The 23861-nt window shown below is 44.7% G+C and overlaps 2 protein-coding genes across 3 annotated transcripts in view; both read right to left on the reverse strand.

The window, feature by feature from the left end:
- DTD1 (D-aminoacyl-tRNA deacylase 1) overlaps positions 1 to 5212 on the reverse strand; it is a 173409-nt gene extending 168197 nt beyond the window's left edge. Inside the window, exon 1 of the mRNA NM_001266658.2 lies at positions 5050 to 5212. Coding sequence (NP_001253587.1) covers positions 5050 to 5092 — 43 coding nt within the window. The 5' untranslated portion in view covers positions 5093 to 5212. The remainder of the gene's footprint in view (positions 1 to 5049) is intronic.
- A 12961-nt stretch (positions 5213 to 18173) lies between these two features.
- On the reverse strand, positions 18174 to 20793 carry SMIM26 (small integral membrane protein 26). 2 transcript variants are annotated; one of them, XM_028828145.2, is made up of 2 exons: positions 20573 to 20793; positions 18174 to 18491 (listed from the first exon to the last, which is right to left on the reverse strand). In XM_028828145.2, the coding sequence occupies exons 1-2, from the start codon at positions 20688 to 20690 to the stop codon at positions 18325 to 18327; spliced, it is 285 nt and encodes a 94-aa protein (XP_028683978.1). In that variant the 5' UTR covers positions 20691 to 20793; the 3' UTR covers positions 18174 to 18324. The 2 variants fall into 2 exon arrangements, with proteins under 2 accessions (XP_028683978.1, XP_028683977.1); XM_028828144.2 differs by having other exon boundaries at positions 18174 to 18494.
- Positions 20794 to 23861: the final 3068 nt, after the last annotated feature.

A 23861-nucleotide genomic window follows, 5' to 3' on the forward strand; every position in this document is an offset into this window, starting at 1 on the left:
TGCCTGTAATCCCAGCTACTCAGGAGGCTGACGCAGGAGAATCACTTGAACCCGGAAGGTGGAGACTGCAGTGAGCCAAGATCACATCATAGAACTCCACCCTTCCAGCCTGGGCAACAAGAGTGAATCTCCGTCTCAAAAAAAACAAAAAAACAAAAAAACAAAAAAAAAAGATGCATCTTTATGATGGAGAATCCATCATTTTTTTTTTCCATTCGTTTTTCTTTTTAAGAGGCAGGATCTCTCTATGTTGTCCAAGCTGGAGTGCAGTGACTATTTACAGGTGCAATCCCACTACTAATCATTACAGGAGTTCTGACCTGCTCCATGTCCAAACTAGGCTCCTGGTGGTCCTCTGGTCCTGGGAACTCACCAGATTGATGCAGAACTTTGGTATGACAGCAGGTCAGCACAGTGCACTACAGCCCAGAACCCCTGGGCTCAAACAATCCTCCCTGCCTTGGCGTCCACAGTAGCTGGGACTATGGATGCACACTATCACACCCAGCTAAATCTGTATTTCAAGTGGTGCTCTTGATAATTTTCTACTTTTTTTGGCCAATTATTTGCCAATCTTAATAGATTATGTTGTTTTACTATTTCATCTTGTACTGACCTAATGTTCTAATCAGGAATAGAAGGGTCAACTCAGCCGTTTTCTTGTTGTTTGCTCGCTTCTGCTGGATAATAGCTATAAATATAACTAACACAGTAACATAGACTATGCCATGTTGCACTATACTGCTAAAGAAAGGGTGAGAAACTTCCCTCTTTCTTCAGTTGTAATGGCAAGAGACCACCTGGTATTCAGACCCCAGGAGAGCACATCAATCCATTCCTGAAATGTCAGTAATGCTTAATTTCTCTGATTTTTATGCTAAAATTTTTCAAATATTTTCTCCTGTGCTGCTTTTCTTATAATGAACTATGTGTGTGTGACTTATTGTCCTTTGAGCCACTGCCTCAAAAGCTGAAATAGAAATAATCTATCCTGACATAGGTAGTAAACAACTGGGGGTTGGTTTGCTCATTTGCATTGCTTCAGAAAAAGCCTTTGGCTTTATTTGTTCTTTGAATAAATCAACATTACTTTCTTACAATGCTGATATACTTTCTAAATTTTTCCCAAAGTATGTTTCAAAAAATAAAGGTCATGAAGTTATATCTACCATCAAAGTAAGGATTATACATTTTAGAAAATATGAGAAACACGAAAAAAAGAACAAAGGTAAGTACTTTAATATTTTAATGATTTCCTTTTAATATTTTATCTATTCATACATTTTCATTCATATTTGTTTCCAACTACTATAATAATGTTGCATGTAAATTTTGGTAATAATATTGCATAAGAATTTTTTCATGTCATAACCTTTTCCTAAACACCTTTTAATAGATTCATCTCATCAAGCAGACTGATTAACCATCCCATTTTGCTGGACATATGGCTTCTTTCAAAATTTTCACTTCAATAAATAACAGTGTAATGAAAATCTTTGTACACTAAAACCTTTTCTACACTTAGGATTATCTGCTTAGAGTAGATTCTCAAAAGTAGAATCACTGTCAAAGAATTTTGACAGTTTTATAATTATCTTAACATGAAACAAATTATGGCCCAAAGTCTATATATGACACAGAAACTGCTGTCTTATTTTGGAGCAGTTTCGTCCCTCCTCCAGGGACAAGCAGAAGGAGTAGGAGGTTCAAAAGGACTTTTTATTACAAGTAAATGGATCGCACCAAGGGAAAAAATCTGAGAATCACCACTTTGAACAAAAGATCAAAGGGCTGGAAAAGACCTGAGATGTTTGGTCAGGTTCCCTACCTATTAGTGGCATCAGCCCTGAGATCGCTTCTTCAAGAATTCACAACCTCTAAAGTTAACCTATTTAAACCCAAACATTTTAGATCCTCTTCCAACACTGTGTTTACAGACATCAGATTTTAGCTGCTGACACTGAGTGATGGGACATGGGGGTTATTGCATTATTCCGTCTGTTAATATGTTTGAAATGTGCCATAACAAAGTTTTAAAAATTAGATTATCACGATACCCAACCTAAGGCATCAAAATGTGTTTGATCAAGCTGGGTGCGGTGCCTCATGCCTATAACCCCAGCACTTTGGGAGGCCGAGGCAGGCAAATCACTTGAAGCCAGGAGTTTGAGACCAGCCTAGTCAACATGGCAAAACCCTGTCTCCACTAAAAATACAAAAAAAAATTAGCCAGGCACAGTGGCGTGCACCTGTAAGCCCAGCTACTCAGGATGCAGAGGCATGAGAACTGCTTGAACCCAGGAGGCAGAGGCTGCAGTGATTCGAGATGGCGCCACTGTACTCCAGCCTGGGCAACAGAGCAAGACTCTCTCAAAACAAAAACAAAACCAATTAGCCAATTGGAGAAATCTGATGGACTGGGCATCAAATGATATTAAAGGGTTACTATAAAAAAAAATGTGTTTGACCAATCACACAAATTGAATATACCACATAGTAAAATGTGTGACTCCTAAGCTGGACATAGTGGTGGCACATGCCTGTAGTCTAGCTACTCAAGATACTGATGCTAAAGGATCACTTGAGCTCAAGAGTTTGAGGTAGTAGTAAGCTCTAATAGTGCCACTGCACTCCAGCCTGGGTGACAGAGCAAGACCCCCATCTCTAAAACAAACAAACCATAAATACATAAATTTAAAAATAAGGGTGAAGTCAGCCAACTATTTTAAAATAAAATAAAACATGTGATTCCTGATATTTTATGCTGTTCTGACCATAAAACAGGAAGTTAACGTTTTAGAACCCCTAAAATAAAATGCCATTCAAACACAGCCACATTTCAGTGAAACCAGCCACATTTTAAAGGAATCAGAAAATCCCTTTCCATTACAATGCAACTAGAAGGCCTGCATAAGTGGAGGGCCCTTCTAACATAATTTCACAGTTCCCCAACCCAGAATTCCTGAATTATTTACACTTTCCCATAATTAACACCCTTATCTTTTTTAACATGTAGGTTAGGTTGTTTTAACTGAAAGCATATAACTTAAATAATGAACCAAAATAACCCAAACTCTATTCAGCACATCTCACAGAATATACATTTTCAATATCCCAGATTAGCAGGATGGAGAGTTCAGGAGAGAGATCAAAATTTAAATCTGTCAGTGATGACCACACACAGCAGCAGACTGCAAGATTCTTCTCAATAATGCAAAACATCTTTCATCTATGAATTTTCCCAGTTTTCATGAATTTAAATATTTACCGAAATGATGTAAACCCTTTAAAATTCCTAAATCCCAGTGCTACTCTATCCGCTATTATTCCAGGACCATTTCCAAAACCAAAGTTACCAGAACAGCTTAGAAATCATTAGGCGGGGCTGAAAAATAGACTCTCAGATTTAAATATATGGTTTTGGTGGGTTTGGTTGTTTCTTTAGGGGTTTTTGTTGTTTTTGTTTTGTTGTTTTGGGGGTTTGTTGTTTTTTGAGACAGAGTCTCGCTCTGTCGCCCAGGCTGGAGGTTAGTGGCACAATCTCGGCTCACTGCAAGCTCTGCCTCCCAGGTTCAAGCAATTCTCCTGCCTCAGCCTCCCGAGTAGCTGGGATTACAGGCACCCACCACCGCTCCCAGCTGATTTCTGTATTTGTAGTAGAGATGGGGTTTCTCTGTGTTGGCCAGGCTGGTCTCCAACTCCTGGCCTCAGGTGATCTGCCCGCCATGGCCTCCCAAAGAGTTGGAATTACAGGCGTGAGTCACCGCCCCCGGCCTGTTTTGTTTTTAATTCATACTTTTTGTGGACACAAGAACACATATTTGGTGCAGACTGGCTCCAAGGACAGGATATCTGAAACTATTTGAACTGAAACAATATAATTCTGCCAATAAAGACAGAAAAGACTAAAGACAATATAAAGCTTGTCATTTAAATGTTTTTTAAAAATTATCTTTCGTTGGCCGGGCGCGGTGGCTCAAGCCTGTAATCCCAGCACTTTGGGAGGCCGAGACGGGTGGATCACGAGGTCAGGAGATCGAGACCATCCTGGCTAACACGGTGAAACCCCATCTCTACTAAAAAATACAAAAAAAACTAGCCGGGCGAAGTGGCGGGTGCCTGTAGTCCCAGCTACTCGGGAGGCTGAGGCAGGAGAATGGCGTGAACCCGAGAGAAGGAGCTTGCAGTGAGCTGAGATCCGGCCACTGCACTCCAGCCTGGGTGACAGAGCAAGACTCCGTCTCAAAAAAAAAAAAAAATTATCTTTCGTATCGTGGTTTTCTTAAAACGACTACATTATCTACACTAATCATCTGGACCTCTGATGCCCAACCAAGACTAGAGTGCTCGAGTGATGACCAGGGGTCGGGTGGCTTGGTCCACAAAAAATGAGTGAAAAAGAGAAATGTTTTCATCTTGAATTCTTTAGATCCTGATCCCTCGGCGCAGAGTTCAGCGACAGAGGGCGAGGGGCGTTCTGGGCGCGGGGCGCCCTTCATCCAGCCTGGGTTCCAGTCACGTGCGTGCACGCAACTGTCAGAGCTCAGCCCAAGGAGCAACTCTTCGCATCTGTGCATTTCATCCTGAGTCAAGCCCCATAAAAATTGGAATACGTAAAAATGGGCAAAAATTGAACATTTAAAATACAGCAGTGAAAAGGGAGGAGTGCCTGCTCCAGAAATGCTCTACGCGTGGTTCATCAACGCTCCCTGAAGAGCGGGCCACGGGGATGCTCCGAGGCTCCGCCATCCCGCACGCAGGACAAAGGTGCTGAGAATGAGGCGCGCACGTCCTGCACCCGCTGCTGAGAGCCCGAAGCCGGGGCGCGCCGGGGCCGGCCGGGCACGTGCACGGGGCTCTCCGAACGCCGCGCTGCCCAGGAGCCGGCCCTGGGGACTCGCGGTTGCGGGGACCGAGCTCGCGAAGGGGACCACGCTCGCGGAGGGGCCGCAGCGGCCCCGAGGATGGGGCAGGAAGACCCCCCACGCAGGACAGCCGGTCGCGGGGGTCAAGGGAGGCTCCTCCCGGGCCCGGCCCCGCCCGACTGACCTGTGACGCTGGCCCGGGTGACGCGCTGCACCACGGCCTTCATGGCGGCGGCTGGGGCGAGTGGGGCGGCGCCGCGCTGCGTCCGGCCTCGCGACTCTGAGGGCGGCTCCGCGGCCGACGCCCTCTGGAGGTGACACCCGGAAGCGAGCCCAACGGTCCGGTCTGACTCGGTCGGCTGCTGCCCACCCCACGTCGGCCACGCCCACTCTCGGCCTGGCGATAAGCCCACCCACTCATAGATTGACTCCGCCCATGCATGCCACGCCCACCTGCTGCCCAACCGTAACCCCGCCCGTCATTGAAAAGCCCCGTCCCGGTGCTTGGCCCTGCCCCACCCACATCGGGGTCCCGCCAGAGCCCTTTGATCCCGCCATCGCGGGCCCAGCCCCTACCCAGTGCCCAGAACCCACTCTGCCCCGAAGGCAGTCTCTACGCTGGCTTTTTTCTCCAACGTACCCGAACCTAAGAACCCGTCATCACTAAGCCTTTGAATTCAGCCTGAATCCTATTTCTAATTGTATTCCTCTTTTCCACTCCTCTGCAGGCAGATCATCCCAAATTCTTCTTCCCTTATCTTCCTGCCTCAGTGGCTTCTCAGATACCACATACAAAAGGATCTGCTGCCTAAAATAGCCATTTAACTATCTCACTATTAATTCGACTTAGCCATGTCATGATAATAAATAGGTATGTGATTCTAGAATCCTAATTTCTCATTTAATACAAATACTAATAACTGGCCCCCTCACTGGGTTGTTAGATTTAAATAAACCAAACTACGTAAAAGTGCTTAGATGGCAGCAAAGGGCTGTACAACTATTACCCCAACAAATTATTATCGTTGCTAAAAATAATTCCATCTCAGCAGTCTTCACCTTGAAGGTGACTAACAGCATTGGTGGGCGTAGAAAAGGCATTGAAATGGAGAAGAAACCCTCACTTGCCCAGAAAAGACTGCAAACTAGTATGCTTGTTTGTTAAATACTGAATGCTAAATTGCCTTAATAACGTTGTCAAAGTTAACATAACCAGTAACGAGACATCATGTGCCTCCTGATACTGCACTGGGAAGGACACAACATCAATCTTGTGGTATTTCTGCCAAATAATGTATAACCTGAATCCAATCATGATGAAACATAAGACAAAAATAAATTGAGGAACATTCTACAAAATAACTAGGTAGGATTCTGAGAATTAATGAGGAATATTTTTTTTTTTTTTTTTTTGAGACACTGTTTTTTGCTCTTTGTTGCCCAGGCTGGAGTGCAATGGTGCGATCTAGCTCACCGCAACTTCTGCCTCGTGGGTTCAAGCAATTCTCCTGTCTCAGCCTCCCAAGTAACTGGGATTACAGGCATGCGCCGCCACGCCCGGCTAATTTTGTATTTTTATTAAAGATGAGGTTTCTCCATGTTGGTCAGGCTGGTCTGGAACTCCCGACCTCAGGTGATCCGCCCGCCTCAGCCTCCCAAAGTGCTGGGATTACAGGCATGAGCCACCACGCCCAGCCGCGGACTTTTTAAAAAACAGCAAAACTACCTGTAATCCCAGCACTTTGTTAATTCTGGGTTTCTGGCATGGAGCTTTTAAAATTCTTGGAATTTCTCAAGAGACAGGAGTATCTTTGTTATTCATGAGCTCCTTGATTATTCCTGAGTTTACTAACAAGACAATTCAGATTGGGAGCTGATCACAGGAAAAACCAATCCTGACTGGATGTCTGAGCCAGCCCAACCTGTGGGAGGGGTAGAAGACAGAGATTGAGTTCAACCTGTAGCCAATGATTCAATCAGTCATCCTTACATGATAAAATCCCAGGAAAAACTCTGGACACTGAAGCTACATGGAACTTCCTGGTTGCTGAACACATTGATGTGCTGGGAGGGTGATGGCCCTGATTCCACAGGGCGAAAGCACAGAGGCTCTGTGTTTGATACTCTCACAGACCTTGCCTAACATATCTCCTCATCTGGCTGGTCCTAATTTTTATAATAAAACTATAAATTATAATTACAGCACTTTCCTCAGTTCCATATGTCATCCCAGTGCATTATCAACCCTGAGGGGGTCATGGATACTCCTGACTGTGTAGCCAGTTGGTCTGAAGTGCAAGTGGTTTGGGGACACCCAAGTGTGGTTGGCACCTGAAATAAGGGCAATCTTTTTGGGAAACATACCCTTAAACTTGCAGGATCTGTTCTAACTCCAGGTGATTCGTGCCAGAGTTGAACTGCAATTCACCAGTTGGTGTTCAATGAACCCCAAAGCCCTCCATACCATATTCCACCATAAGAGTCATACCCTTTTTTTTTTTTTTTTTTGGAGACAGAGTCTTGCACTGTCACCCAGACTGGAGTACAGTGGCTCGTTCTGGCTCACTGCAACCTCCGCCTCGCAGGCTCAAGTGATTCTCCTGCCTTAGACTTCTGAGTAGCTGGGATTACAGGTGCTGCCACCATGCCTGGCTAATCTTTGTATTTTTAGTAGAGACGGGGTTTCACCATGTTGGCCAGGCTGTTCTCAAACTCCTGACCTCAAGTGATCCACCTGCCGTGGCCTCCCAAAGTGCTGGGATTACAGGTGTGAGCCATCGCACCTGGCAAATCTCCACTTAAATAAGTGGCTCCACTTGTTTCCTGGAGCCAGCAGTGACCTGTGATTGCTCTCTTCCCCATTCCCTAAGTATCTCGTCCATCAGCAAATCTTCTCCCTCTCCAAAACCTATCCCAAAGTGCCCTCTTCTCTCCACCCCTCCCGCATCATCCACTCCACCATTCTTTCCCATTTGGATTTCTACAACACCTTCCTCACTGGTCTTCCTACTTCCCCTTTGTCCTTCTCCAAGCCATTCTCCAGGCGCAGATGAAAGTGATTCTCTTAGAATATAAAGTCTTAACAATCCAGACTCTGACCACCTTTAAATTCCTCAAATAGTCATTGGTTGCTACCTCAGGACTTCAGGATCTGCTCTTGCTCTACCCGGAACAGGTTGGTTCCTCTACCTCCATCCACTCTTTGTACAACATGCTCCTCTCCTGCCTTTAGGTTTTCAGCTTCAATGCCACCTCCTCAGACAGATCTTCTCTGTCTGCACCAAGAAAAGTAGGTGTTCCTGCTCCCTGTTTTTCTCATGTTTGTCCCGTGGGTTTTCTCTCATAATGTTCTGGCGACTTTCAATGACTCTATTTGCCTGGTAAGCTGTGTTCTTCTACCTGTGTCTCTCATGCTTACCACTGAATCGTCAGTATCTAACAGTACCTGGGGCTCAGGTAATATTGCCAAAGGAATAAATGTGAGAAGCCAATTTTTTGGCTTAACAGTGTATCATGGATTTACAGTATTTCTCTATTAATAGATGTGCAGATGCTAAGGGCTAATATATGTATTGTAATTACCCTAAACAGTTTTTTCTGTTGATGAACATTTAGGTCTGAATCAGCTGGGATGTTTTTTGGTTCATGGAACTCAAAATGACTCAAACTTTTAAGAAGTGTGTTATTTCCAAGTAGCTGGGACTACAGGTGCCCACCACCACACCCTGTCGAGGCAGGAGAATGGTGTGAACCCAGGAGTTGCAGCTTGCAGTGAGCCAAGATCGTGCCACTGCACTCCAGCCTGGGCAACAGAGCGAGACTCCATCTAAAAAAAAAGAAAGAAAGAAATGTGTTATTTGTGCACTGTTTTTTTGTTTTTTGGTGTTTTTCTTTTTTTTTTAATGACCTTAGGAAATGTGACTTAGCCCAATTCAGCTTCAGTCTTCTTATCTGTAAAGTGGGGATAATATCTTGTCTTCAAGATTGCAGTGAGGAGTAAATATAACACAAGAGCACTCAAAAAACGATCTTGCAGCAAACAATCTAAGTATATTTTCACAACCACACAGACATGATGGGGCCATATCTGTCATTTTGGAAATAATAGGCCATATCATTAATCTTAAAAGTCTAATTCAGGCATTAAAGCAGAGCTCCCCAGAGGGTTGAAAGCCCAGTGCTAGAACCCGCTGGAGCACAGCACCCGAGAAAGCATGGTTCATTCCACCTGGGTGAGTTTCTATTGCTAGGAGCACCTTAATTCCATCACTTCTTTGACATCAGCCATTTCAACGTTTTTCTCTAATCTATCAGCACACAAATTGGGGAGTGATTTTCTTCTCTGGAAATGGATTAGTCCAGGAGATTCTCATGTTTGCTTTGAAGTATGCTGGATCTGAGATGGAAAAATCCAAAAACATGGCCAGATGGTCCTCTGATGTGAAATCACCAGAAAGTCTCTGTGAACTCCACGTGCCTAGTTCCCATCTACACATGTCCTTCCAGAAAATCCACTCAAAATACCTCCTCACCTTGGATGTTACCTTGATTCACCTACAGTGTTTGGTGAGGCACCAACTACAGGGCAGGCCCGGCCCGGCCACTGAGCAACCAACCGAGTCCTGGGACTTCCAATGACCTAAGGCAAAAGGTAGTGAGTTCTTTCAATGTTATCTTAGGGCACTGTGTTTAATGGGCTCACTCAAGAATTATTTAATTAATTAGGGAATTTAATGAACTAGGGTACCTTTGTTTGACTCATCATCTACTTTTTTTTTTTTTTTTTTTTGAGATGGAGTCTCGATCTGTTGCCCAGTCTGGAGTGCAGTGGTGTGATCTCAGCTCACTGCAACCTCTGCCTCCTGGGTGCAAGTGTTCCTCCTGCCTCAGCCTCCCAAGTAGCTGGGATTACAGACACGTGCCACCATGCCCAGCTAACTTTTGTATTTTTAGTAGAGATGTGGTTTTGCCATGTTGGCCAGGTTCGTCTCAAACTCCTGACCTCAAGTGATCAGCCCACCTCGGCCTCCCAAAGTGCTGGGATTACAAGTGTGAGCCAGTGCGCCTGGCCAACATTTTTTTCTTTTTTTTTTTTTTCTTTTTTATTTGTTTGAGACGGGGTCTTGCTCTGTCACCCAGGCTGGAGTACAGTGGTGTGATCATTGTTCACTGCAGCCTTGAACTCCCAGGCTCAAGCAATCTCCCACTTTAGTCTCCTAAGTAGCTGGGACTACAGGTATGCACCACTGCACCCCACTGATTTTTTATTTTTTGTAGAGACGGGGTCTCGCTATGTTAGCCAGGCACCATCACCTACTTTTAATTAAAAGCTTGGATTTTGTGAAGCTTCATGTTAACTTGTAAACTTTTCTTGGATAAAAATAAAAATAATTCTGTCCATTAAAAAATAATAACCCTAAGTTTAGGGCTTTATCCCTGCTAGAACATTAACCAGAAATCTTATTCTAACACTTTTTTCTCAAGTGCCTAAATAACCTCTGGTCCTTTCTTCTTCTTTGAATCAGCTTTATCATCCTGCTGGTTTTCTCATTTACAAGTTGAACAAATATTTGACATTTGCTCATTCTTGTATTTGACTCATGTTCTTAACTTTTGAAAAGTATACTTGATGGTCCTGAGCCTCTATATGTCACAGATACAGAGTGGGACTTTAACAGTATTCTTCCATAGCTGGGTGGCCTTTGCCTGCACAGCACATCCAGGGTCCCCAAGACCACCCCCAGGTTCAGTGATTTGCTGGGAGGACTCACAGGATTCAGCATATAGTTATTGTCACATCTGTGGTTTATTACAGCAAAAGGATATGAAACAAAATCAGCAAAGACAAGAAGTGCACGGGGCAAAGTCTGAAGGAAAACAGGCACAGGCTTCCAAAGCCCTCCTCCTATGGGGTTGCAAGGGACACATTCTTTTCCTCTAGCATTGATTTTTTTTTTTTTTTTTTTTTTTTGAGATGGAGTCTCACTTGGTCAGCTCACTGCAACCTCCCTTTCCTGGGTTCAAGCGATTCTCCTGCCTCAGCCTCCCAAGTAGTTGACATTACAGACATGCACCACCATGCCCGGCTAATTTTTGCATTTTTAGTAGAGGGGGGGTGTTTCACCATGTTGACATGCTGGTCTCAAACTCCTGACCTCAAGTGATCCACGTGCCTTGGCCTCCCAAAGTGCTGGGATTACAAGCGTGAGCCACCACGCCCAGCCTGACACTTTTCAAGTGTGGTCTACCAGGGTAGCTCAATAGAGACTCAATTTAAGTTTTTTTGGGAGTTTTAAAATATAGACACCCTCTACATAACACATAAATTATAGGTGGGTGGAGGCAGGGTGAAGGGTGGGCTGGACATAGAGAGATGTTTTTGAGTCTGCAGAAGCAACACTTGGACCCCCAGGTACCCACCCCAACTTCTTGCACTTCACTCAGGAAACCTGAGGTTTCTGCTTTGCCCGGAGCAGAGGAGGGGGATGTGGCCCCGGATTCAATGGAAACCCTTATTCTAACCAACCATCTCCAAACCCCTCCCCAGTCTAGTTCCCAGGATTCCTACAGCCAGGCATCTACCCTCAATCCCTGTGGGAGACCGGAGAGAGGACCCTTCTCCTGGGAACTGATTGACAGATGCTGGCATGTCAGTACCTCCCACTAAAAAAATCTGGCTTGCTGTCTCTAGTGGACATTTGTCATAGTATTTGTCTTCCCAGCATTTTGTGAACATCCTATATTTGGGGAACTTCTCACCTTAAAACTCCACATATCCCCACAGTAGAAGCCAGAAATTCTTTCCCAGACTTAACTGCAGCTAAGGCAAAGGAATGTGACCAACACGCCCTGAGTTAGGCATCCCCAAGTGAAACTAGATTCGGAAGCGAGTGATAAGCAGGCTGCTCCAGGAAGCCATTCTGATGTGGGGTCTTCAGAAACTCCCTGCTCAGAGGTACCGGAGGCAGGGGCCCGGCAGGAACAGCCTATTTTGCCAGCATGACCCCACAGTGCCTGTACCTGGTGGTGGCCTGCCAGGATACTTGGGGTGCCATTCCTGGCTGCACCGTCTATAACTATGTTTCCCTGATGATCCCCCTAATTCTAGGAGTTTCCCAATATCCTTTCCAAAGTTCCTTTTCGGCATGAACTGGCTCCAGTTCTGTGGTGTGTTGCTAAGAATCCCAACTTCAACACCAACCACCAGTAAAAAGCTAGTCATAACTTATCAAACACCTACCCCTATCCTCAAGCTGCAGAAGGCTCGTGAAAGGTTCTTAAATCGATGCCCGTACAGTAAGAAAGGACATTAGACAAATGCCTCCAACTTGAGACAGAGACAAAAACGAGTCACGCAAAGGAACTTATAGCAGTACAAGAAGAAAGAGTAAGACAACTTAGAACACCTTCAGCCATCAGAAAATATTGTATTCATCAATGAATATGATACCATAAAAAGGAACTAATTTACAAGAGCTTTCTATAATAGCCAATATTAAAATGCAATTAAAAAGTTGGATTACAGCCAGGCACAGTGGTGCACACCAGTAGCTCCAGCTACTCAGGAGGCTGAGGTGGGAGATTCACTTGAGCCCAGAAGTTCAAGACCAGCTTTGGCAATATAGCAAAACCCCATCACAAAAAAAAAAAAAAAAAAAAATTGTATTATAGGAGACATAATGTATTGCTTAGTTTTTATTGTCTGTTTCTCTGCTGGAAGCTAGAACTGCTTGAGGGCATTGTTTATATAGTACTCAGCACGCAGAGCAATGCTGGCTCAGCGTCCTGTGGCAGGCAGGGCTATACAAACTGGCCCCAAAGTCTGAGGAAGCTCAGAGGCCAAAAAGGAAGCTGACAAATCTGGTTTCTTAGAAAGAAACATTTAATAGGGACTTAGAACAGAAGCCGTGTCTGTGTCTTGGGTGGCTGCCAGGCAAGATGGTGGATCCCCGAGCAGTCACCCCTCAGACCCAGGGCTTTTATACCGTAGGGAAGGGGTGCTTTAGCAGGGATATGTGGGACAACTGAAGTACAATAACATCAAGGTTGTTGGATCTAAGGGCAGGATTGACTGTAAAGACAAGCTCTTACACAAGGAACAATAGATAAGATGCAAATCTTAGAGGTATTCATGGACCAAGGGTTAATCAGAATCCAACATGGCAGATCAGCATCCAAGATGGACTTGCTTTGTCCTCCACAACCAAAGTAGGGACTCAGCAGGTGTCTGTTGAATGTGAAGGATAATGGAATACACCACCAAAAAATATGCCACTTTGGCATAAGATTTATTTTGAGCTAAAGACACTTGAAAAATAGCAGGTGCAGGAAGGGTGATCTGACCTCCTCTTTTCTTTTTGACAAAAAGAGATAGGCCGGGCACGGTGGCTCACGCCTGTAATCCCAGCACTTTGGGAGGCAGAGGTGGGCGGATCACCTGAGGTCAGGAGTTCGAGACCAGCGTGGCCAACATAGTGAAACCCCATCTCTACTAAAAATACAAAAATTAGCCGGGCATGGTGGTGCACCCCTGTAATCCCAGCTACTCAGAAGGCTGAGACAGGAGAATTGCTTAAACTCAGGAGCCAGGGGTAGGAGTGAGCCAAGATCATGCCACTGCACTCCAGCTTGTGTGACAGAGCAAGACTCTGTCTCCAAAAAAAAAGAAAAAGCAAGAAAGAGATAAAACTGCCATGTGGAAGATGCCCTCCCTATAGCAGGAGGAAAGAACCATTCTTATCACCAGAGATGGAGAGTCAAGGTCGAGATAATTCCATACAAACAGGCCTTGTTTAAATAACTCTTATCCTCCTCTGGTTTCCTGTACATTTTAGTTATTTTTCCATAGTTGCCTCTTTTTGTTCAACTCAGTATATAACCAGTTAGGTTTTGCCACTTTGGGTCCCCATTTTTCTATGGGGGCTTCCATGTGTATGTAAGAATCTGTACACTTTACTTTGGCTAATCTGTTTTATGTCAATTTAATTCTGAGGCCCAGCCACAAACCCTAAAAAGTATAGGTAAAATTTTGCCTCCTCCACAGTTGTATAAGTAAATGAATGATCCTCTCCCTGAAAAGTCGAAAATAAAGAGATCAACAGTAGTTAAGAAAAAGTATAAAATAATAAAAAGTAGTCTGGAATGTCTATTAGGAATTCCAGACACACAGAAAAAAAATTAAAAGGCAAACGGAATTCCTAAAAAGAAAATGCCCCAGAACCAAATAAGAGTTTCCATAAACTAAGAGCCTACTGAATGATCAGCCTAATCAATTTTTTTTTAAGCCACACTAGGTGCATCATTGTAAAATTTCAGAACACTAGAGATAAAGGAGGTCCTAAGACCTTCTGGAGAGAAGAAAACAGGTAATAATCAAAGATTAGGACTTTTCAGCTGAAATATTGGAATTGCTAGAATACAGGGGACTGATGCTTTCAAAATTCTGAGGGAGAGTAATGATCAAACCTGGGGTTCTATACCCAGGCCAACTAGTAATTGAGTATGAGAATACGATAAAGACATGTTCTGGTCGGGCACAGTGGCTCATGCCTGTAATCCCAGCACTTTGGGAGGCAGAGGCAGGCAGATCACTTGAGGCCAGGAGTTTGAGACCAGCCTGGCCAATATGGTGAAACCCCATCTCTACTAAAAATGCAAAATTAGCTAGGTGTGATGGCGCAGGCCTTGTAGTCCCAGCTACTCGGGAGGCTCAGGCATGAGAATCACTTGAACTTGGGAAGCGGAGGTTGCAGTGAGCCAAGATCGCACCACTGCACTCCAGCCTCGGTGACAGAGCGAAACTGTCTCAAAAAAAAGATATGTTCAGACATGAAAAAGAGACAAAAAATTATATACCCTTTCTCAGAATTATGGGGACACGGATCGAGAAAACAGAGATCCATTATAAGATGGCAAAGGAAACAGCAAAGAAAAATGTATGCGAAGCAGAACTAGAGTGATCAGTCCAGATTGTAGCAAGAAGACAAAGAGCTCCAAGATTTAAAAAGAGAAAAGAGAAACTGGGAAGGTTTGTGTGGAAAATTATATTGTGAGGTTAGAGGATGTGGAAAGAATGAGAGAGAAACATCAAAGAAACAAAGCAAATGAAAAAAAGAATGCAGTTAACTCCAGAAAGAAAAGTTATATGAGAAACAATTATAGCTTACTTACTTGGCTTATCAACAAACTATGTTTGCATAGTTAAAACAGGGTAACTATCAATTATTGATTCATCAAAAATATGCAATAGTTTTACTGGTTAGTCAGTTGGAAAGGATCAAATCCTGATTAATAAATCCCATATATGATTGATAAATTAAAGATATTAGTAAAAGCTTATTTAGAAATATGGACGTAAATACAAAAAAAAAAAAAAAAAAAAAAAACCTAATAGTTGAAAGCGAGGAGGGATAAAGCAGGAACTGTTTTTTCGGTTACAAACTTTTGATCACTAACTTTTTAATGCATTTGCTGCTTTGTTAAAAATATAAAAATTAATTTCAAAAAAGTCATGCTGGCTAATACTATAGAAACCAATTGGAGGGGACTCCAAGTAGAGACAGAGACGACAGGAAGTTGAGGCTACATAAGCAAAGAGGATGGAGGATTTAAGTAAGGTAGTGTTAAAGGAAACGGGGAGGTGGGAATGGAGTGGAATATCTGCAGTAGAAATGATGGGACCTGGTGGCTGGAGGAAGAAGGAACAAGAAGAGGGAGAAGTCTAGAATGATAGGTTCCTAATTTGAGGAACTGAGCACTCTCTGAGAAAGAGAACGGAAGGAAGAGCAGGCTTGTGGGTGATGGCAGCAATTTAAGTTATGGACAAAGCTGAGGCAGCTAGACATCCAAGTAGCAATGCTAGATGGACATGGATCTTGAGTTCAGAATGCTGGGCTGAAATAAGAGAATTAGATATAGCAAAGAAACCCAGCCAGGTCCCAAGGAAAGCTAGCCCAAATGTCCCCTTAAGCCCCACCAGTGTGCAGATCCTGGGTACAGACTGCCAGGTGAGAACAGAAGTTCAGCTGTTTATCCTAGGTGTGCTCTATTAACAACTCTCACCTGCCAAGTGCCACAGCCCTTCAGCCCTTGCCCTTGGTTTCTCTGGAAGTCCCTCATGTTAGGAAATGTCTTCCAAAAGGTTCATGCTACTGTTCCCATCTCTCCCATACTTCTGATTAACTTGCTTCTCACCTTCCCTGTCTACTGTCGCACACTGCTTCTCATTCATCAGTTTGATGCCAACCAAGATGGTCCACTGGAATACACAGCCAATTGGCACGAATCCATGCTTGACCTGATATCCCTTGGGAAGTTGAGTCTCTGCTGCCAGCATCTGGAGCTGCTGTGATTTTGGAATCTTTGTCACTAAGGCTGACTGCACCACAGCACTCCTCAGGCCACCCATATGGTGGAACTGACACCAGTGAGAAATCAAGATGAGGATCTGAAGGTCATAGCACTATAGAGGAACCCTGAAATGTCTAATTCCTGTCCCACCACACATCTCTACTCACAGGGTCCTGATAGCTATGAACAGGAAAACACTACCTACATGAAAAACAAATGCCACATTATTCATAACTGAGGCAGTCTCTATAATCCATAGGCAGGGATCTGATAAAAACTGAACCGAGCCTCTTGCAAGGGTGGAAGCCAAACACTGGGTTGAGGAGAGGCTGCTCAGACTTTGGCACTGCACATGGGAAGTAGAATCTTCTTGGGATACTTGTATTACTCCAGAAAGATGGGAAAAGCAGCTTGTGTGCAATAAGAAAAGCAAGGCCGAGAGCCCAGGCAGGCTCAGCAAGTGGCTGCCTGCATTTCAGTCCCAGTGTCAGGTGTTCTGAAGACCTCAACATACTCTGCATTTTTTTTTTTTTTTAAGATGGACTCTCGCTGTCACCAGGCTGGAGTGCAGTGGTGCGATCTCGGCTCACTGCAACCTCCACCTCCCAGGTTCAAGCGATTGTCCTGCCTCAGCCTCCCAAGTAGCTAGGACTATAGGCGCATGGTGCCATGCCCAGCTAATTTTTGTATTTTTAACAGACAGGGTTTCACCATGCTGGCCAAGATGGTCTCGATCTCTTGACCTCGTGATCCGCCCACCTCGGCCTCCCAAAGTGTGGGGATTACAGGCGTGAGCCACTGCTCCTGGCCCATACTCTCTGCTTTAATTCTGAGTGACAATACATTTTGTATAAACACCCCCTTTTGATTTAAGTTCACTTGTTTGTTGCCTGCAACCAAGAGACCACTGAGGAAACTGGTCCAGCATCAATCATGTCGTTCTGACTGCATTCTCAGCATTAGAATAGCACTGGCCACAGCTGGTGGGTAATCCACACCTGCCGAAGGAATGAGGGGTATGTGCACTAGTCCTAAAGAATAGGTCCAGTCTATTTAATTCAGAAGTTACAATCTAATTTATATCATACTTACCCAGTATGCAGTAGTACCCAAAGGGCTACTGTAGATTCAGTAGAATCCCAAACTGAATGTGGGGATTTGCTGAAACCTTAAAATGGCCAGTAAAGCTGTGCCTAATAGCAACATGAAAGAAATACAAATCTTCGGCCGGGCGCGGTGGCTCAAGCCTGTAATCCCAGCACTTTGGGAGGCCGAGACGGGCGGATCACGAGGTCAGGAGATCGAGACCATCCTGGCTAACACGGTGAAACCCCGTCTCTACTAAAAAAATACAAAAAACTAGCCGGGCGAAGTGGCGGGCGCCTGTAGTCCCAGATACTTGGGAGGCTGAGGCAGGAGAATGGCGTGAACCCGGGAGGCGGAGCTTGCAGTGAGCTGAGATCCCGCCACTGCACTCCAGCCTGGGCGACAGAGCATGACTCCGTCTCAAAAAAAAAAAAAAAAAAAAAAAAAAAGAAATACAAATCTTCCTTAACTAGTTTCAGGAAATCAAGCTTATGGAAGCTTTATGTGAAATTTCACATGTCTTTCACTCATGCAAATACAGAGGAACACCTCTCGAAAATGCAGATAGTAGGCCAGGTGCGGTGGCTCACACCTGTAATCCCAGCACTTTGGGAGGCCGAGGCGGGCGGATCACGAGGTCAGGAGATCAAGACCATCCTGGCTAACATGGTGAAACCCCGTCTCTACTAAAAATACAAAAAACTAGCCGGGCATGGTGGTGGGCGCCTGTAGTCCCAGCTACTCAGGAGGCTGGGGCAGAAGAATGGCATGAACCCGGGAGGCAGAGCTTGCAGTGAGCCAAGATTGCGATACTACACTCAGCCTGGGTGACTGGAGTCTCCCTCTCAAAAAAAAAAAGAAAATGCAGCTAGATTCCTGCAAGAAAATATTTATTGCAATTATTAGTGATTATATTTTACAGCAATTTTAAATACATACACTTTTCACAAACACAATGGGAATCGAGGCAACTATCAAATTTAAATGTTGAACCAAGTCCTGGTTTTCAGAATTCAGCAGCCAGTCATGGTTCTGCACCAGGGCCACCAGTCCACGATTTCCAATACTTGAGGATCTTTTCTGTAATTGGAACAAAATCTTCTTTATATATGATAACTGTTTCCACATAAAATCCTTTTGGGTGTTCAGATCCTTCACTGGGTGTTTCAGTTGTTAAGCCATCCTTTCGGTCTACTTTATCACCATTAAGAGAGAAAAAAAAAAAGAACACCTGAATTATTAACTTAGAAAGCAGTCACTAAAGTCTTAGAAATTAAGATAAGAATTATGTTCACTCCCTCCAACCCCAATAAGGAAGAAAGGAATGAAAAGGAAGGGAGGGAAGGGAGGGAAGGGAAGGGAGGAAAGAAGGGAGGAAGGAAGGAAGGAAAAAGAAAAGGGAAGAGAAGGGAAAGGGGGAGGGAAAGGAAGGGCAGGGCAGGGGAGGGGAGGGAAGGGGAAGGGACAAGAGGGGAGGGAAGGAAAGGCCAGGTGCGGTGGCTCACGCCTGTAATCCCAACACTTTGTGGCAGCCGAGGCGGGTGGACCACCTGAGGTCAGGAGTTTGAGACCAGCCTCACCAAGCTGCTGAAACCCCCTTCTCTACTAAAAATACGAAAATTAGCCAGGCGTAGTGGCATTCGCCTGTAATCCCAGCTACTGGGGAGGATGAGGCAGGAGGACTGCTTGAGGTGGGAGGTAGAGGTTGCAGTGAGCCGAGATAGCACCACTGCACTCTAGCCTGGGCGACAGAGCTAGACTCCATCTCAAAAAAAAACAAAAAAAAAAAAACATTCGCCGGGCAGTAGTGGCCTGCGCCTGTAACCCCAGCTACTCAGGAGGATGAGGCAGGAGAATCGCTTGAGCCTGGAGAAGCAGGTTGTGGTGAGCTGAGATCATGCCACTGCACTCCAGCCTGGGCGACAGGGTGAGACCCTGTCAAAAAAAAAAAAAAAAAACGAAAGAAAACATAAACATGGATATTAAAATATTTTTACTTTATATATATAAAAATATAAAATATTTTACCATATATTATATATAAAGTAAATATATATAAAATTTTTTGGGGGGTAGAGATGGTGGTCTCCCTATGTTGCCCAGACTGGTCCCCAACCCCTGGGATCAAGCAATCTGCCACCTCGGCCTTCCAAAGTTATGGAATTACAGGTGAGAGCCATTGCACCCAGCCAAAATGTTTTTAAACGCCTAATGCTGGACACATGTACTTTCAGGCCACTGATAGCTTCATCACCAAATGTAATCTTCAGCATAGTTTTTACACAACAACTTTACTGATATATAATTAACATATCATACGATTAACCCCCTTAAAAGATACAATTTTTTTTTTTTTTTTTTTGAGACGGAGTCTCGCTCTGTCGCCCAGGCTGGAGTGCAGTGGCCAGATCTCAGCTCACTGCAAGCTCCGCCTCCCGGGTTCACGCCATTCTCCTGCCTCAGCCTCCCGAGTAGCTGGGACTACAGGCGCCGCCACCTCGCCCGGCTAGTTTTTTGTAGTTTTTAGTAGAGACGGGGTTTCACCGTGTTAGCCAGGATGGTCTCGATCTCCTGACCTCGTGATCCGCCCGCCTCGGCCTCCCAAAGTGCTGGGATTACAGGCGTGAGCCACTGCGCCCGGCCAAAAGATACAATTTAATGTTTTTTTTAGTACATTCAGATTTGTGCAACCAGCACCACAATCAATTTTAAAATATTATCATCCACAAAAGGAATCCATACCTTTGGCAGTCATTCCCCATCTCCCCAACCCTTCAGCCCCTAGCAACCACACTGATCAACTTAATGTCTCTATACATTTCCAGCATATTTTTCAAAGCTGAGAAACTTTCCTCCCTTTGCGCCTAGTAACTGGAAGATTTTAATACGCCTTGACTGCTAAAAGTCCTGAAATTGCTAGCCATATATCTTGAGGGACAGTAGTATTGAAGCATCACTCTTTAAAAATCACCGGACAGAGTCTCTGAAAATCCACCTTGCACTTTACACAGATTCTTCCAATTCCGAGTATAGGGACGGCCCTATGCAGTAAATGACTAAGATTTAGGTAACAATATTTACAAGGTATTAATAATTCCTGGCGTCTAGTTCTTTGCAGATTTCATTTAACAAACGGCTGTTAGCACCCGTTTCAATTAGTTTTGCAGAATAAACCTGGGGTTTACAGAACAGGGAGGTTGTTTCGACGACCCCCGGGGAACTCTCCACCGAAAGCCGTGTGTCCCGGGGCAGGCCCCGCCGAAGAGCCCTACCTGATGACTTCGCCATTGTCCGGTTGTAGTAAAACAGTGAGCCAAACACAGACCAGGCGCCGATCCCGTAGACTACCGACATCCGCCGGTACCAGGCCGTGAACTCTCTTTTATACATGGGTACGCCGGCGAGTGCCTCGATTCTCGCAGGCCCACGGCGGAGGCTCGACTTCCGGTGAGGGAATCGCTGCCATCCCTGCCGCCGGAACCATCAGGGAGCCGCCAGTTTTCCGCGTCCGCTTCCGGCTCTGCCCCGATGCATCTTGGGGCCTGTGGTTCGGAAAGTTGTTCCGGTGTCCGGACTTTCGGATGCAGAGCTGTGGGCGTGCGATACTTCTTACCACGTGACGAGGACTAAATGACAACTTCTTAGAGGAGAAGCTTCTCACTTACAAAATTGTAATGCCTTCATGGGCTCCAGACGGTATCTGAAAAGGTTATTTCCAATTCCTCTTCCAGTTTTCAGATTTGCAGGGATACCGTTTGTCTCTCCCGGCAACTCTTCTTTTCCCCCATTTTGCTTTCCGGAACTCTGGGTGAACTTTAAGTACCTCCAAGCCAAAGCTAATCCCTCCGCTAGGCTCTGGGTCTTTTTTCCTGCCTCAGGGGCCTTTCGCCTCATTGACACCCTAAGCCCTCCCCCATCTTCATTACTGACGTTTATCATTCATACAAACGTGCCCATGTCTCAAAAACAAAAAATCTCCTTCGACTCCGTCCAGCTCCAGCTTTTGTCTTATTCATACATTTTTTTAAGGCAAGATGCCCTCAATAGACTGAAAAACTTAACACACTGAAGAGCAAGTGTGATGTGCTTGGCACAAGGCAGGATCGGTAAACTGACATTAAGTACTTTTCAGACATACTCAAACTTGGTTTCGGAAGCATTTGCCACCACTGACCCCACCTGCACCTTTCATGGCTTCAAAAACATCCTTTTCCCTGGTATCCTTCAGGGTTCTTTTCACCTTGCCCACCCTTTAAAAACTGATGTTCTGCCCTACAGTAATATATATCCACAAAACTTAACTCTGAATGGATCACTCACTTAAATGTAAAAGCTAAAACAATTTAATATAAGCCTAGAAGAAAAAAAAGAGGAGAATATGTTTGCCATCTTGGAATAAGCACAGATTTCTTAGAATAAAAAAGGCATCCCAGGCCGGGTGGCTCATGCCTGTAACCCCAGCACTTAGGGAGGTAGAGCAGGGAGGATTGCTTGAACCCAGGAGTTCCAGACCAGCAAGGCCATCATAGTGAGACCCCATCTCAGTTTATATATATATACATAAAACAAAAATGGATAAATAGGGCTTTTTAAAAAAATAACATTTTTGTTCTTTGAGGGTCACAGTTGAGAAAATGAAAAGCCAAGCTACAGAATAAAATATTCACAATAACATATATCTAACGAAGGACTTGGATCCAGAATATATGAGGACCCTTTACAATTCAGTTATAAAAATACAACCCAACTAAAAACCAGGCAATAAATTTGAATAGAACAAAAGAAGATATACAAATGACCAATAAGCACAGGAGCATCATTAGTCATCAGAGAAATGGACATTAAAACAATGCAATAAGAGACTATTACACACCTACTAGAGTGGCTAAAATCAGACTGAGAATGCCAAGAGCTGTAAGGATTTGGAACAATTGGAACTCTTATTGATGGGAACATAAAATGTTACAATCTCTTTGCAAAACTTAGTATTTAAAAAGTTGAACATATGCCTACCATATAACCGAGGCATTCCATTTCTAGTTATCCACGAGAAATGAAAACCTTTGTCTACACACAGCCATGTACATGAATGTTCATAGTTTTCTCGTTTTTTGTTTTTTGGTTTTTTTTGAGACGGAGTCTCGCTCAGTCGCCCAGGCTGGAGTGCAGTGGCCTGATCTCGGCTCACTGCAAGCTCCGCCTCCCGGGTTCACGCCATTCTCCTGCCTCAGCCTCCCAAGTAACTGGGACTACAGGCGCCTGCCACCACGACCGGCTAATTTTTTGCATTTTTAGTAGAGACGGGGTTTCACCGTGTTAGCCAGGACGGTCTGGATCTCCTGACCTCGTGATCCACCCGCGTTGGCCTCCCAAAGTGCTGGGATTACAGGCGTGAGCCACAGCGCCCGGCCTCATAGTTTTATTCTTAATAGGAAAAAATGGAAACCACCCCAATATCCATCGAGTTAATGGCTAAACAAAACGTGGGATACCACTTGGCGATAAAAAGGAACTACAGGCTGGGTGCAGTGGCTCACGCCTGTAATCCCAGCACTTTGGGAGGCCGAGGTGGGTGGATCACCTGAAGTCAGGAGTTCGAGACCAACCTGGCCAACATGGCGAAACCTCGTCTCCACTAAAAATACCAACATTAGCCGGGCGTGGTGGCGGGCGCCAGTAATCCCAGCTATTCCGGAGCAAACTATAATGGGAGAAAGCTGATCAGTAGTTGTCTGAAGTAAGGGTGTGGAGAAAGAGAAGGACTAAAAGGGGTCTGAAGAGACTTGGAGAGGTGATGGCAATGTTCTCTATGTTGATTAGTTTGGTGGTTTGTCAAGATTTATCCAATTGTATGCTTTAAATCGGTGCAGTTTACTATATGTGAACTATAGCTCAATAATTGTAGACAAAACAGAAAAATTGGTATTGTTTCAAGCTTGCGTCTCTTCTCATCCTTCTCATCAGCCTTACTCATGATACCTATTTTATTTGTTAATAACTCTCAAATCGGCCGGGCGCGGTGGCTCAAGCCTGTAATCCCAGCACTTTGGGAGGCCGAGGCGGGCGGATCACGAGGTCAGGAGATCGAGACCATCCTGGCTAACACGGTGAAACCCCGTCTCTACTAAATATACAAAACAAAAAAAAACTAGCCGGGCGAGGTGGCGGGCGCCTGTAGTCCCAGCTACTCGGGAGGCTGAGGCAGGAGATTGGCATAAACCCGGGAGGCAGAGCTTGCAGTGAGCCGAGATCGCGCCACTGCACTCCAGCCTGGGCGACAGAGCGAGACTCTGTCTCAAAAAGTAAATAAATAAATAAATAACTCTCAAATCTACTCCAGATTCTCTGAAAGCAAATTCATGTTACTGCCAACCTGCTATGCATCCTCGGCTGCATATTCCACAAGCTCCTGAAGCTCAAAAAAAAATGTTCAGAATTGAATTTATCAGTGCCACTCCCACAGGAAACAAACCTTCCCTTTCTCTTCCCTAATTCAGAGAGTGATTGAGAAATTTCCCAAGCCAGAAACTTGGAATCATCTCACCTGACATCCTATCTGTC

The sequence above is a fragment of the Macaca mulatta genome, chromosome 10 (assembly GCF_049350105.2).
Source record: "Macaca mulatta isolate MMU2019108-1 chromosome 10, T2T-MMU8v2.0, whole genome shotgun sequence".
In the NCBI taxonomy this organism is placed as follows: Eukaryota; Metazoa; Chordata; class Mammalia; order Primates; family Cercopithecidae; genus Macaca; species Macaca mulatta.

Coding starts and splice junctions, on each gene's coding strand:
- SMIM26 (XM_028828144.2), bottom strand. CDS start 20,690: ATGTATAAAAGAGAGTTCACGGCCTGGTACCGGCGGATGTCGGTAGTC. Junction 18,495..20,572: donor GACAATGGCGAAGTCATCAG/GTAGGGCTCTTC, acceptor ATGGTGATAAAG/TAGACCGAAAGGATGGCTTA.